Consider the following 16,258-nt stretch of genomic DNA (forward strand, 5'->3'; position numbering starts at 1 on the left):
CCAGGAATACACATGACACAAAGACATCCGTGCAAAACACTGATACACATAAAGACAAAGGGACGTTTTAAAATAAATACAGGATTACTGGCCCCTGAGTTAGGAAAAAGGCGATGTGTTAAACCAAATAGTTTGGGCGGAGGGTACAACGTGAAGCAGAATGGTTGGATGCGCCCGGAAAATGAGCAGACTTCTGGGTGTAGCTAGCACTGAGTGTGGGCTGGCCATGAGCCTGCGTTTTTATTGTATCCCAGGCATTGCCCTGGCCTCAGCATCCCTTGTTACATAGACCTGAGGTGCAGAGCCATGAGCTGGTGGTCAAACGGTCCAGCCAGCTGTCACACATCCCTGTCCCCGGGAGCGTTCCTCCCTGTACTGGGCCACCTCTCACTTCATTTGTGCTTTATCTCATAGGAAGAGCCATTGACAGCTTTCAAAGGGGGCAACGCTGGTCTGACCTAAAAATAGCTCCCATTTATCCAGGACTTAGTCAGCTACACTCTGCTAAGCACTTTAGAGAGATTACCTCTTTTAATCCTCATAACCCTATGGTTATTATTACCTCCATTTCACAAATGAAACCCAACTTATGAGAGGTTGGGGGTAGGGTGCTAGGGGAGGGCGGGTCTAGCAAGCACAAGGCCCTGGGTTCAAGCCCCAGCACACACACACACACACACACACACACACACACACACACACACACACACGGGGAGGGGGGTTGAGGGGAGGGAGAGGGGTAGAGGAGAAGGTGGGAGACAAGTCCCAGAATACACATCAAACATACACAGAGGAGCAGACGGACTATGGGGTGTCACTAGTCACATATCTAGCTGATGACAGAGCTCAAGTGTAGCCAACGTAGTCAGGCCGCAGAGGACTGACTGTCCTCACCCTTGCCCCGGCCTGCCCTTGGGGGCTGGGACAGCAAAACCCATGAAGGCCAAGGTGTGGAGACCTGCTTGCTCTTCAATGCGTGTGGGGGCAGCTAAAGGTGTGCCTGAGAGTTCACTGGTCTTGGGACCATACGTCCTGTTGAATGAGCTGGAGGCCAGGAGCCGACGAGCTCACTCAGGTCTCCCACCGAAGACAGAAATCCCTCTCCTGTCCTCTGTGCTCCAGCTCTCCCCTCCCTCCCAATGCTGGAGGGGTGTCATCTCACTCCCAAGATAACAGGGCCACCTCAGCCCCCCTCCTGTGGCTATTCTGGGCTGCGCTCTGATCCTCCTCTTCCCCTGGCCCCTACTTCACCCTTCAGTGGGAGTAAAGGTGGGTGGGGAAAAGCCAGCCCACTTACATAAGCCCGCGGCTGCGGACCCCAGGGAGACCAGCCTGGACAGCAGGTGCTCGGCCCCTCCCTCAGCAGCAACAAAGAAAATCTTCGGCTGGAGCCCAGCATGGAGACAGCCACCACACCAGAGCAGCGGCAGGTGGAAGCAGCTGCTGCCCCAGCGGATGCTGCAGGACCCGGGGCTTCACGTCCACGGGAGGCAGACTGCCCCTCGCAGCAGCTCCTGCCCTCTATTGAAGGTGACCTATGGCAGCCTGTGAGGGTGGGGGGTGCTGAGTAGTGTGGGAGGGGAGAACTTCCTACTGCCTTGAATATACTTTAGGGGTCCACCCACCCCTGTGTGCAGACTTGAACTTTAGGGAACTGCTACTTCGGGTAACGCAGGGATGCATATTCATGGGAACCCTCACACTCCTCAAACTGTGACTTGCTACTCAAGTCTCTCTGTTGTGGTTCTGCTCTTTAGCTGAAAAGTCAGTGAATGATGTGGCGCTTTACAGTGACTAGCAATGATCTGTTTATATTTTTACCATCAAAAACAGTCACAGGTCCTGGGAGGACCCAGTTGGGAAAGCAACGGGGTGGGAGGATGGGGGTAAGATAGCCAGCATCTGTAGTGGAAGGGTGGTTCCCAAACCATGGCTGTGAGGAGGCTGAGTATCCTGGATGGCATGATACCCGGCCTCTGCCTGGGTCATGCCACAGCATCAGGACCTACCTAATGGCCCACCCTAGCTCACCTGGCCATGGCCTCTCAAAGTCAGAGCTCTGTGGAAGTAGAGCCTTTTAGAGAGAAGTACTCCATTTCTACTTTCTGCTTGGTGCCTGCTCCAGCCCCATCACCCTCTACCTGCCCCAGTACCAACTGTCCTGGCTGGCTGAGCCCCCCCCCCCCCCAGCTCACCAGGGAAACGGCTGGGAGCCGAATCAAGGCGTGTCTCCAACCGCACCGGGGTCTGCAGACCCAGGACATGAGAAATGGCCCTCCCCTTCTTTGTGACAGTCTTTAAAAGCAGCGCTGTGGCTGTGCTAAATATTTAGCCCAACAAAGGCCCAGTGTTATCCCCATTGACTTTGCCGAAGATTTGAAGACCACTCACAAGGAACGCATGAACTCCCAGGAAGCAAAGAGGTAGGAGAAAAAAAAAAGTCATTCTGGACAGGCAGGCCAAGTCCCAGGCTCCTTTCCCAGGGTGACCTTTAGCACCGCCATGACCTTGGACAAGTCAATTTAACTGCTCCGTTTCAGTTTCTTCTCTGAAAAATGACTTTAAAGGTCTCCCAAGCAGGGCAGTTAGAAGGATCGCCGAGGTGACCCGATTGGCATTGGAAGAGGCTACACCAACATGGGAACATTTCCAAGAGAGAGATGACAACCAAGTTCTGTCTCCAAATAGGGCCCGAAAGTGCCGCTGCCCGCTCTTCACCCTAAAGAAGTTCCCCATAGGAGCCGCCCGAATGTCCAGGGCAGAGCTGGGGGAGTTTATCTCACTCAAGAAGAGCATGCTAGGATGAGACAGGGCCAGAAACCCAGTTTCTTCCCCTAAAAGGCCAAGAGAAATCAGGGGCAGAGAAGATAGAGAGCCAGAACTACGGACTCCCTGACGCTCCTGGTCTCCACTCTGCAGGGCACAGACCCATCTCAAACCAGGGTTTACCACCTCCTGCTCAGGGGCACTGAGGGCAGCTCACTCTGGCAATCCCTGCCCACCCAACCCAGGTCCAGCCAGAAGCCCCATCCCCCTGTGCACACCCTGTGTGCTGCAGGCCTCAGGGCCACAGCTGGTGACTCAACACAGAAGTGAGTGACCATAAGGACAGCCTCTGACCCACGGCAAAGCCTGTGCGCGTCTGTCAGCTTCTTGAAAGGCGACAATACGTGTTCAGATCTTAGCTCTATCCTGCCACCATAGAGGAGTCAGGACACCTCTCTGAGCCTTCGTGGTCTCCTCTGTAGACGGAGAAAGCTGAATTCGAGCAACATCCTGCCCCTTTGATATCTGTGCCCCCCCAACCCCGCCCCGAAACCTGATAAAAAGCTATGGATTCCCAACCCTGGGAAGATCAACCAAAAAAAGTTCCATAAGTTCGCAGAGTCTCTGAAGCCCATCTACCAATCTTGAAGGATGCCTGGAACAGGACCTATGACTCCTAAGTTCTCTGAGCGTTCCAAAGACCGTCTGCCTCCTAACACCGCCTGTTCCTCATAGAGGGCACAGGGTCTGAGGGGCGATGCAGAGAGCGTGTGAGAGCAGGCCAGGCCAGGCGGGCAGAAATTCATTGGTGCAATCACAACTGACCAATAAGGGGCTTGCTGTCCAGCTACACGGCCGAATCAGCAGGACGACCCGGGTGGTATCGGCACCATTTATCCTCCGTGCCCCACCGAGGTGGTGGGTCCAGGAGTCAAAACCGGAAGGAGCTGAAGGGGAGGCCAGGAAAGGCACATCCTTGAGTTGGAGAAGCCCTGAGACAGAGAAGGTCAGCTGCTGATTTCAACAGAGTTGCTCCGAGCAGCTGCGGCCCCGCATCCCATCTGAACCTCCCAGTGTCTCCCAGGCACGGGAGCTGATCTCACGCCCCGGAGGAGTCAGCCTGTCTACGTGCTCCCCTTCCTCACCCTACAAACATTGACTTCCTCACCTATGCTACGCTAGACGGTGTCCTAGCAGTATCCAGTTACAAAACTAAACAAAGTGAGTTAGAACGATGCCTTCAAGGGATATTCTCATAGAAGGAAAGAGACAAGTGAAAGATAGTGTGGGTCAGAGGGTGCCAAAAGTAACTACCACAGGGAAGGAGGCCAAGTGCCAGAGGGAGAGGGAGGCAAACTTCACGTTCCAAACATGATAAGCAAAGGCCTTCCAAACAGGATGATTTGAGCCGCAATATCGTAGACATAACTGGACTATTTTTTCAGTAGATAGAACAAGTGCAAAGGTCCTGGGGCAGGAATGTACTTTATGGGTTGGGCCACAGTGAGGGAGGACGGCGGGGCAGAGAGTTAGTTATCAAGCCACAGCACTGTGGAGGACAGATTGATTCTGGGATGATGGGCGGCCAGCGCAGGGGTGTGAATGAGGACTGACATGATCAAGTGCGGGATTTAGGGATTTTTCTAGGTACTGTGTTAAGAAAAGACGGTGGGTGCTTCTTAGATCCTAGGGGGATCATCTGCTGGTGAGAAAGGGGCAGCTGATAGTGAGCTGAGGCCATGGGACAGAACTGTCAGGATCATCAGGAATGTTGGTAGTGGTATAAGCCTTTAATTCCAAGCAATTGGGAGACAGAGGCAGGTTGATCTCTGTGAGTTCAAAACCAGCCTGGTCTATATAAGTGAGGCTCTGTCTCAAAAAAAAAAAAAAATTATCAAAGTCCATGGGGAAGCAGCATCATAATAGTCAAAATCAGCATATTTTTAATTGCTTATATAACCAATCCCATTTTAATAGATCATTTACATATTGCTAGTCACACCTCACATTTGGATTCTCAGGGGCTGAGGGAATTCATGGAAGGGAGGGACTATGATGTCACTTTTTTTCTTTTTTTTTTTTTTGGTTTTTTGAGACAGGGTTTCTCTGTGTAGCTTGATGTCACCTTTCTAAGGTGTCCCATCTCATACATACATCACTTTATTTGTCAAGAACGCCATACGCGTATACATTGTGTTTTGACGTCAAGTCAGCAAAGCTTTTGTCTTCTCCTGCATGCTTGTCCGGGCAAACACAGACACTGTGTGGGTGGAAGGCTTAGTTAATTAGGATTAGTCTCTGCCAAGAGGGTGTGATGAAGTGAGAGAGGACTGAAGGACCGGGGTGATTACGCAAGAAAGTGGGTGTTATGACCGTGAACTCCAGGCTGCTGGGGAAGAGTGGGGCAGGCAAGAAGGGATGGGGTGCCACAGAGGCCGGGGTGGGGGAGGGGGGGTGGCGACCCGCCTCAGCGGCACGACAGACCTGCAGTATGGCAGCATTGAGGAGGAGAGGCAAGTGGAGAGCCTGCATCAGTCAGGGGCTGCCGGCTCAAGAAACAAGCCCCCCTCGAGAACAGCGTGAGCTGACTGCTAGTGCAGGACTGGAAATAAGTGTCCCTATTAGGTAGCTCATTCTCCACAAAGCAATTTAGGGACACTGGCCATTTTCCTATGGGGGCTTTGCCACTTGAGGGGGCCCTATGGTCATCTGCCTACAGATAGGAGTCGGGGGGCACAGAAAAGTCACCTGTTACCAGCTCTGGCACTGAAGCATTCGCACACTTTCTACTCACACTTCCTTGGAGAGAATTAGGATCTCGTCTACAGCAGCGGCCACTGGAGACTGCCCCTGGTGTGACAGCCACTGCCCAGATGTACTGTGACATCAGGTAACCTCAGAGTTGGTGGTCAAGGAGCTGTCTTTGTTAGGGGTGTGGAGTGAGTGCAGCACCCTCCAGATCATGGAAAGGTGGCAGTTTCTGGGTCTAGAGAATGACCACAGGATCCAGTGGCTGATATTGAATCGGTGAGAGTGTCAGGTCCAAACGAAACTCTGAGCAAATGGCTAACTGCGGTTCCTATTAGCATACCTGGGGGGTACCATACCAGACATGCCGTGTCTGCTGGCCTCCAGGCTCACTCAGTACCTGTGGCTCCTCTCGGCTTTTGTCACCCCACCCTTCAGCTCCCTACCGGCAACTTCTCCAGCTCCTAGGCCTCTCTTCCTCCAGCTTCTCATCCCTATATAACCCTGCCAATTCGGCCATGCACTCTCTTGGTCCTCTCTTTTTCTCGGTCCTCCTCTCATGGCCGAGTTCAGTCTGCTGGTCATGTTCAGTCCACCACTTTCTCCCCCTGCTCCACACTCTTCTGGATGCCTCTGGTTATACTCTTCCTCCTAGCTACAATAAAGACCTTCCCCCTTTAACCATATCTCAGAGCTACCATGGCCTCACTTCATATATCTGGTGCCGAAACCCCCACTTTATACAGCGAGCCAGGGGGTGAGAGGACCTGCAGGGGTTAGAAGGACGGACACTGGAATTACCAGGCCTTCTGAGTGGAGCAGTGTTGACAGGGGCAGTGAGCAGGGGCCAAAGCCACCAACTATGAGAACAAGGGATGAGGGGTCTTCATCACAGAGAACCGTTAGTTCTGCTTCTATATCCTTTCGGTTTCCTGATCCTGCTTTCACTGTCTTCAAGGAGGTGACACTTTTGGCTTTTACAAGGAGGTTTTTCCAAGGTCTACCCATTCTTTTCCAACCACATTCTACCAAACAGGTTTCTAAGGCTACACCTTGGGTAGCAGTAAACGTTTCTCTAAGAAAGTCTGGTGCTTACTTCTCAAATCGCTGTCAATATTTACTTTCAAATCCACAGATGGCTTGAACTTTCTGCCCTTGTTCTGGTAAGCACTTACTCACACAGGCATATGTTTATGTTTGTATGCATTTCCACATGCATGCATACACACTTACAAATCTACACATGTACATACATACACACACACACACACACACACACACACACACACACACACATGCCACTCTCCAATGCATCTACACTTTTCTTCTCTCTACAGGTCATAGTTAGTAGCAGTGTATGAATCATACAATCTCAGGAGAGTGCTAGAGGAAAATCTCTGACCACGTAGAAGAAAATTATGAGCGGATATGGCCAATTATTTCCTATGAGAATAGGGAAAAAATGAGCATGAACTTCAGCAGTTTAAAATTGGGGTAGATAGTAGATTTTAGAACTCAGAATAAATTACATTTTTGAGACTTAGACAACATTCTATTGGAGAAAAAAATGTTGAGACCAACCCAGCTCAGAGATCAATGTTTCTCAAGGGAAATTTCAAAATGCTTTCCCCCCAGGAATACAAGGGGAGAAAACCAAACTGTGGCCATCGGTCCTGGCCTAAGGACACTGAGGCTCTGTGTTAGCTCTGCCTTAGAGCTCTGGGTTCTGAGTCATGTTGCTCCCTGACATCTGAGGAGGAAAAGCCCTTGGGTGTGATGGGGAAACCTCCCCAAGGTCAGTCCAATTTACACCTCACTTGACTGGAGGTGTGAAGAGAGATGTCTCCAAGGAGCCCTCAGTTAACATTCTGAGCGAAGAGTCAGGTTGCTGACCAGGTTGAATTTGGGAGGTGACAGAACTCTGCTGACGGGCACCTCTGGCTGCCAGACCCTCTCTCCTAACCAGCATGTGGTCACTCTCAAGGCCTTCTTCAGCTCTTCCCTGGGGAGTCTCCTCATCCATTCCCCCAGAAAGTCAGGGACACCCTGATGACTTCATGGTCATCTTGTCAGAGGCTCCCTTATAAATAAAGAGCTTCAGGGAGAGAGACCCTCCCCTCCCTCAGCATCTCCACTGTGGCCTCCTTCCTCTGGCTGTCCCAGTGGGCTCCCCTTGAGACCTCAAAGGCTGCTCCGGAAATCCTCCCAGCTCTGCACTGCTTTTGCTCTCTAGTGTGGCTGAAAGAAAGCTACCATTTTCCGAGAAAATTTGTAAGAAATAAGAAATGCCAGGGAGAAACAGACATCAGTAGAAGTCCAGACCTGATTCTTGAGCAGAAACCTTGACGAAGTAGGGCTCAGTTAATGTGTCTCTCAGCATGAAGCCTGATTCCTATCCCCCTCAATTCAACCCTTGTCGGTCCCTGAGCCTAACCAACCTTCTGCCTCCCTTCCTCCCCCTCTTCCTGAGTCACTGGAAGTCATAGCAGACCCTGACTCAGGCACCTTGGTCTAGGGAGACACGATGAGGGTGGGAGACTGGATGGAGGGGCTATGCTTAGAAAATGGGTCCTTTGGACGTCTGATCCCAGCTAGGGAGGCAGGAGTCCTGGGTGCCAGGCACAACTCCGCACCTAGCCTGGAGCTCAGCAAATCAGTCTCTCTCTGAGCCTCCCCTCTCCAGCTCACTAAGATCCTTTTAACTCTGATACCCTGTAGCCAGCACAGGGACAGAGGAGCCTGTTCCTTGGAAGTGTGAAAAGTTATTTCCTTGCCCAACAATGGAAAACCAAGGTCAACAAGATGAGTTTTTGTTTTTTTTTTTAACCTTTTTCAATTATTTCCCTCCTTTAAAAAGGAAAAAAAAATTCTCTCATATCTGCCTGTGCTCAGCCCCTTGGCTACTTGCCAAGATGACCACAGGAAAGGAATGCATCATACAACACTTCTGTTGTTCCTACCCGCCCCCCCACCTCCCACCCCCCCACACTCACCCCACCCCACCCCCCCACCCCCGCCACCAAAGTCAGCAGAGAGCAGACCGAGCAGGGTCACTGGGAGTCTGGGCGCCATGCCTGCCCCGCTCTTACTGAGAACACCCATGTCCACTTAGCACACAGCTTCCAGAGGGTACAGACCAAATCAGGTCCAACCCAGGGGAGAACAGCAAAGTAAGGGAACCAGATAAAGGAAATGGTCACAGCAAGTGTTTCGTATTTGTCTTAACTTCTAAAGACAAGTGGTGTGAGAGCATGACGAGGGGGTAGTCCACAAATGGAGGCATACAAAGAACACAGTCGGACCTCTGTCTACTTTCTCTTAACTCTCTCCATTTGAAGGGTTGCTTTACACAGTGTATGCATTTAAGCTGTTCAGTCTATAAGCAAACATACTCATGTCGGGATGAATGCACAGGAATGTACTCTCAGGGAAATGTGGACTATCAGCGAACTTGGAATGCCTTGTCAAACACTCATGCCACAGGAATGTACCAGGGCTGGAATTTCTTCAACTCTAGGAATAAATTTTGGCAGGGAGTCTTGGGTTGTCGTGGGAACTGAGGCAGTATCACAGTCTACTTAAGATAAAAGCCCTTGAGAAAAGAGGAAACAGCAGCCCTGGAAAGGTCGGAGGAAAAAGTGGTCCTCAAGTGAGCCAGGTGGGATGTCTGCACATCCACAGTCAAGGTAACCCACAGCATCCTCCCGAGAACAGGACATCCAGGCTCCAAACCCTGCAATCCCCTGAGCACCTCTTGCCTGCATCCTGGAAGGCAACACAAGATATCTAATCTCCCAGAGTTTACTGGAGCACGCCTGGAAAGCAGGGGCGAGTAAGGAATGGCCCCAATCTCCGAGTTTGCTTGTATGAAGTGATCCACTACCGAGGGGAAGAGCAGCACACAGTGCTGGCAGCAGGGTGGACGTGAAGAGGGGGACCCAGACGCTGGCTCCCCTGGGATGACTTCAGCACCGCCTCCAAGGGAGGACAGGGTGTTGACACGCTGCAGAGCAGAGAGCCTTCTCTCAAGGCCTGCACCCAACTGGGAGATGATTCTCTCTGACAGCAATGTTATGATGGACCAAGAAAAACCACTGAAAAGACGAGCTGGGGAGACGGAAGGGTCTGCACACGGAAAAGACCAAACTCACATAGACGGAAAGCGGGTGGCTGAGAGTTACAAATCAAACCAAGCAGCGGGGTTCAGAGCCCAGGTTTTCGGGGAGGTCTCACCACATCGTCCATCCAGCCTCACTTCCTGGGTGCTAAGGTCATAGGTGGGCACCACCACATCCAGCTCCATGTTCCTTCTAGAGACGTTACCTTTAGCTTTTCCTGGGGCTCCTCAGCCAGCTGCTCCCCAAATCCCAGCACAACAACGGTTTAATGACAGAACACTAGAATGACTGAGATGGCTGGGTTTGATCCCCAGCACAATGGAAGGGTCTAGAACAGTCCCTCTGATAGGGACTTAATCTGACGGTCACTTGGGCCACTACCCCCAGAGTACTACTGGAGGCAGCACCCTCTTTCTCTGAGCATCCATTTCCTATTCTCTCTTTCTATCACTCAGAGCACCCCAAGATCTGGCTACCTCGGGCCCTGAGGCAGACTTACATCCGGAAGGTTGGGGACACAGTGAATCTACTAATCCCATTCCAGGTGATCACACCAGCCCCATGTTGGGACCAGGTCAAGGTTTGACTTGGAAACAGAACTAGGACTGAGGCAGTCTTTCTGGCCTTGAATGAGAGAGGACCCACAGTACCAGAAGTCTGAGGCCAGATCACCACCTTCCAACACTCCCAAGGTTGGGTTTCGCTAGGACAGATATGTCCAATGAAAGGAGGTAAGGCTAAGCCAGGCCCTCAGTTTTAGAGGGTTCTTAGGAGTTTGGGCAGCTACCTAGCTACCCTAGGTATCCATGAAAGATTCAAAGCCAGCTCCCCCTGTCTCTTGAGACTACCCTGAAAGGAAGGAGTTCCCTGGAGAAGTCTACAAAAAACAAACAAACAAACCTCTAGCTTAAGGAATACAACTCCATGTCAAGATACCCTGTGGGTCTGGGGTAGACTCCTGCAGCAACGGGAGGAGATGAGGAGAGAGGGAGAGAGGGAGAGAACATATAAGCCTCTTGGGGATGCTCAAGCCTTATCCCCACTGCTCAGGGCAAACCCAAACCTCAGACCACCTGGACTCACAATGGCTCTGCCCTGGACAACAGCCGTGTGAGTGTGCGGAATGGGGAGCAGGACTCCATCCTTTTCATCAGAGAAGCCCGGCGTGCTGATTCAGGATGCTACCAACTCTGTGTGCAGCTTGGTGGCCTGCAGGCCACTGCCACCATCAATATCCTGGTGATCGGTAAGTTTGGGTGATGGAAGAGGTGGTCTCTGGGACCTCTGGGCTGACCAGGAGCCCATCCCAGAGAGTCTCTGGCAAGGTGGCAGGCCATGGGAGGGATCAGAGAAAAGAATCAGGGTCCTCTCTAAGTGAGGTCAACACATGTGGGTGGCACGGTGCCCACTGCCATGGCTTTGCCCTTCCAGAGAAGCCAGGTCCTCCTCAGAGCATTAAGTTGGTGGATGTCTGGGGCTCCAACGCTACTCTGGAATGGACACCTCCACAAGATACGGGCAATACGGCACTCCTGGGATACACAGTGCAGAAGGCTGACAGAAAGTCTGGGGTGAGGCCCATCTGGGAAGCGGGGAGGGAGGCAGGCATTCTGGAATGATCTTCTGGCAGCTCCACATGGGGTGAGATTAAAAAAAAAAAGAAAGAAAGAAACCCCCAAAGCCTTGGTGTCTCACACATGACATCTCCTGGGGACCCCACAGCTGTGGTTCACGGTCCTGGAGCGTTATCACCGCACCAGCTGCATCGTCTCCGACCTCATCGTTGGCAACTCCTATGCCTTCCGTGTCTTTGCCGAGAACCAGTGTGGGCTCAGCGAAACAGCTCCGGTCACGGCTGACCTCGCCCACATCCAGAAGGCAGGTAAGGAAGCCGAGACCAGGGGCTGACAAGACTTAGGAAAAAACGGAACTGAAGCAGGACAAGGCTCTCGGATGCCACATCATGCTTCCTCTTGGTACCCACAGCTACTGTTTACAAGACCAAGGGGTTTGCCCAGCGGGACCTCTCAGAAGCCCCCAGGTTCACCCAGCCTCTGGCAGACTGCTCTACCATCACTGGCTACGACACCCAGCTCTTCTGCTGTGTGCGCGCCTCCCCCCGGGTGAGTGGGGAGCGTGGGGGACGGGGGTGTCCTGAGCTGCTTCCTGCTGCGGTCTCGTCCTAACCTGAGTGATGTCATGGGACATTCTAATTGAACATCTGCTGCCAGAGGCACCATCTGCCTCCCCAACAGCAGGTTACTTGGGAACTGTCTGGGTGTCTGTAATTCAAGATGGATGGACGTAAATGATGTTTCCTTTGAATGTGGGGTCCTCATGCACAAAGACATCACTTCCAGCTAGTTATCTGGCAAAAGAGTCTGATTCCCACTGGCTTCTCTTTATTCACCCCTCGTGACTTGTCTGCACAGAGCTACACACATGCGCGCTGCTCTGCATGCAACCTGGTCTTTGTACTCCACACCCGTAGCAGCCTTTACCAAGTACCTTGGGTTACAAGTACAGGTCAACTGTGTGGGGATAACATCTTAGAAGGGGAATTGTGATAAAACCACCCTAGAAACCACTTCCGAAAACAGACAGGACAGAAGCCACTCATAAACAGTGGGGATAGGATATGAATGGATCACAATACGTACATAAAAAAAAAAAAAAGCTGGCAGGATGGCTCAGTGGGTAAAGGTGCTTTCTCCCAGGCCTTACCACCTGAGTTTGATCTCTGGGACCCACATGGTGGAAAGAGAGAACAGCTGTAAGTTTTCTCAGACCTCCACACATGCATTATAGCACCAGTGTACCCTTCAGCCTCTCCACATACACACAAATGTTATTTAAAAACATTTTTGAGACAGGGTTTCTCTGTGTAGCCTTGGCTGACCTGGAACTCGCTCTGTAGACCAGGCTGGCCTGGAACTCATAGATCCATCTGTCTCTGCCTCCCAACTGCTGGGATTAAAGGTGTGTGCCATCACTGCCCAACTTTAAAATATATTTTTTTTTGTGTATCTATATTATATATAATTATATACGTGTATATATTTATGTGTATAAACATGTATGTATATATATATACACACACATATACAGTTTTAAGTGGAGCCCATAGCTCCACATAGGTGTGGTAATGCATACCTTTAGCCCCAGAACTACAGAGGCAGAGGAAGAGGGATCTCTGTGAGTCTGAGGCCAGCCGAGCCTAGTCTATATAGGGAGAACAGCCAAGGTTACATAGGGAGACCCTATCTCAAAAAAAAAAAATTTTTTTTAATTTAAAAAGTAGACCTTGATGCCCAGTCATAATACATGATGGCTCCTTGAGCAATTTCTTCCAAGTCAGGGACATTTGTTGGAGTGGACTAGGGTTCAGTCACTATATTCAGACACAAAACGGGGCTCAGCCACTGCTGAAGGTACTGAGAGGGGAGTCCAATCCCACAGCATCCGGGGCAGGGAGACTTGCAGACAGCCATCGTCTGCAGCCTTGAGGGCAGAGTCCCAGACACGGAGCATGGAGAGGAAGACTGATTCTTACAAGCTCTGCCGCCCCTCGTCTTCCTCTTCCAGCCCAAGATCATCTGGCTCAAGAACAAGATGGATCTCCAAGGCAACCCCAAGTACAGAGCCCTCAGTCACCTGGGGATCTGCTCCCTGGAGATCCGCAAGCCTAGCCCCTTTGATGGAGGCATCTATACCTGCAAGGCCATCAATGCCCTGGGAGAGGCATCCGTGGACTGTCGGGTGGATGTTAAAGGTAAAGATGGAGAGTTAGTGCCAATGTCTCCTCCTTCCACCATCCAAGAACACCACAAGCTGAGATGGAAAAGGTCCTTGCTTTGTATCCGTTACCCATTGCCGTGACCAAATACCCAACAAGAAGCAACTTGAGGAAAGACCTATTTGGCTCATGGCTTGAGGGCACAATCTGTCAGGGCAGGGAAGACCACAATAGGACAGGGGTGGATCTCGGTAGCAGCAGGAGGAACATGAGACTGCTTCCTCACATCTGGACACATCAGGAGGCAGGGAGAGATGGATGCTGATGTTCATCAGTGTTTTCCTTTTGCCTTTTTGCTCAGGCCCCCAACCTGTGTGATGATGTCACTCATGATTGGGGCAGGTCTTCCCTCCTTAGTTAAAACTCTCTGGGAACACCCTCACAGACGTGCCTAGAGATGATCTCCTAGGTAACTAAATCCAGTCAAGAGAGCATGACCATTAACCATCACAACTGACGGGGGCCTCCGTGTGGCTGTCACCATTAAAGATGCACTAGGAGCCCATCACCCAAGATCACCCAACGTTTCACCTCTGTCCATCGCAACTCAATAGTGTAGGAAGAATCACTATTTCCTTTTTTTTTAAGGACAAGTGGAAGTGTCAGAGGTTAACTATTTTGCCAGTGGCAGTTAGCACTCTAGAAGCACGAGCCCAAGGCCCCTCACTCAGATCCCTGTTCTTTAAGCCCTGTGATCTTTTGTCCCAGCCCATAACGCTGCAGAGGCTTGTTGGTTTTATTCTGCTTTCCCCTCTGGCTTGTTTAGATAGCACTGCACTCCCCTCCTGCCCGAGATACCCACTCATTTGTCAGAATCCCATCACTGAACCTAGCATATTACTGGGTTTGGGAGGGGGGTATTTTTTTAATTTATTATCTTTCCTTAGTCTTCAGAATCGCATACCTATATACCTATATATACCTATACATAGCAAAATGATATTATCCCAGCACATTATTTTGTAATTTTATAGATTTGTCTTCCAATAAACCATAAGCTGGGTGAGACCGTTGTCCCCAGTGTCCAGCCTAGTGCTGACACACAGAAGGTCATAGCTAAGTGTTTGTTGCATGAATCATGAATGAGTGGGCCTTTATATATCCTGTTCTCTACGTATAGACTCCCTAGCTAGCATCACGGTCACCGCTGAAACTAAGTAGGACATCCATTCCCAATGCTCTGAGACGTTTTCCAGAGATGTCGGCAATGCTAACATTGAGAAATGTCTGCATTTTTGTAGCTCCTCATTAAGGCTGCCCTATGAAGACAGGAAATTCAAGGAAGGTAAGGAAGGAGGGAAATGATGTCTCAATGGATTATTTCATGCTTGTGGCGAATGCTGCTGAGTTTGGGATTGATGTAAGCCTTTCAACCATGTGCCCCTGGTGACTTTTTTTTTTTTTTTCAATTCTAACACTGTCAGCTCTTTGGAGGGAACAGCTAGAAATAAAGTCTATTTTTGTCAGATTCTGTGCATTTCCACTCAGGTCAATGATAGGGAAGAACCCTGGTAATCCTTGGAGAATGTAAGCTTCTACCCAATCAGGGGTTCTGTGGGAAGAGCTGGGTGGGGACTGTAAGAGAAAGAGACCAGAGTCTCCACCGGCACAGACCCTCCCTGTAGGTAGGAACAGTTCTGCTAAATCTTTCTACCTCACTATCATAAGCAGGGTAAGAAACAAAGCAGCTTGTCCATATTCTTTTAAATTTTATGCATTTCTTCCTGTTCAACAGAAGAAAATCATTTTTGTTAAATGTCAACAATAATTTAACATTTGGGTATGTGGTTTCCAAGCCGCTTATCACTGGCAAAGGGCCGCTTGGATCATTATCTAGAATGTGGTAGCTGCTTCAAATTCCCCATCATTCACAGGAGAAATGCTGTGTGTATAAACTGATGGGTAAGGTGAAAGAAAAGCCCATGAGAGAATGAGAGACCTAGCTCCCAACATTTCCCTCTGACTTTCAGCTCCTGGCTGAAAAAAAACTGAGCATGGATTCGCTCCCCCAAGCCATTTATTTAAGCCCATCAATGATACATAGCAAATGAAAACCCTACGGGCTGCATTAGACGCACAAACTCGCCTCAGGAGAGCTTCCCCTGCCAGCTGGCTTGTGGACATTTTTCTCCTTCCCCGCCCTCTCTATCGATACCACATTGTGTCAGTGTTGATCTTTCCTGTCCTTGGCTCCCTCTGTCTCCCAGAAGCAGGGCATGGTGGGCAGTCAATCTATAGCACGGGATCCAGGGACCATGAAGCGAGATGGTCTTAGCACATCCCGGATGTGCTCTGTTTGCCAGGTATGATGGATAACACACCCTCTCTTTGCAGGGCCTCCTGGGAGCACGACCCTGACAAGACTATGTTCTCAAGGAGCCTTAGCTGGCTTGGCCTAATCTAAATAAAGATAGAGATCCTCAATTCTTGGTATGTCCTTTTTCTGAGCCTTTCTACACAGGGAAACCTTATGAAGGTTGCAGTCCTTCAACCAGACTAGATGATCCCAGAGCCCTAAGATTCCTCTTTTTCTTCTGTTCTTTCATATCCACACACTCTATCTTACAGAAGTGGCCCCCCTCCCCTGCCCGTCTCCTTTTTGAGACAGGGTTTTATAAATTCCAGCCTGGCCTTGAACTCTATATGTAGGTTGAACTTCTGATCCTCCTGCCTCCACTTCCTGAGTGCTGGGATTACAGGCCTAAGACTCCAGCTTATGGAACCTTAGGGACTGAATTCAGGACTTCATGCAAGCTAGCTAGGCAAGCGCTCTACAGAATGAGCCACATCTACGCACCGAGGCTTCTGACTCTGTCATTTACCCCAGGCC

General features: G+C 50.5%; 1 protein-coding gene across 1 annotated transcript; it reads left to right on the forward strand.

Moving 5' to 3' along the window:
• The first annotated feature begins 1,258 nt into the window (after positions 1 to 1,258).
• Positions 1,259 to 15,852, forward strand: Mybphl (myosin binding protein H like). Its single transcript, XM_028879377.2, has 9 exons — positions 1,259 to 1,530; positions 10,088 to 10,176; positions 10,683 to 10,878; positions 11,064 to 11,203; positions 11,355 to 11,514; positions 11,619 to 11,755; positions 13,218 to 13,404; positions 14,670 to 14,713; positions 15,763 to 15,852. Exons 1-8 carry the CDS (start codon positions 1,398 to 1,400, stop codon positions 14,678 to 14,680), a joined length of 1,053 nt encoding a protein of 350 aa, XP_028735210.1. The 5' UTR covers positions 1,259 to 1,397; the 3' UTR covers positions 14,681 to 14,713; positions 15,763 to 15,852.
• The last annotated feature ends 406 nt before the right edge of the window (positions 15,853 to 16,258 follow it).

The sequence above is a fragment of the Peromyscus leucopus genome, chromosome 6 (assembly GCF_004664715.2).
Source record: "Peromyscus leucopus breed LL Stock chromosome 6, UCI_PerLeu_2.1, whole genome shotgun sequence".
NCBI lineage: Eukaryota > Metazoa > Chordata > Mammalia > Rodentia > Cricetidae > Peromyscus > Peromyscus leucopus.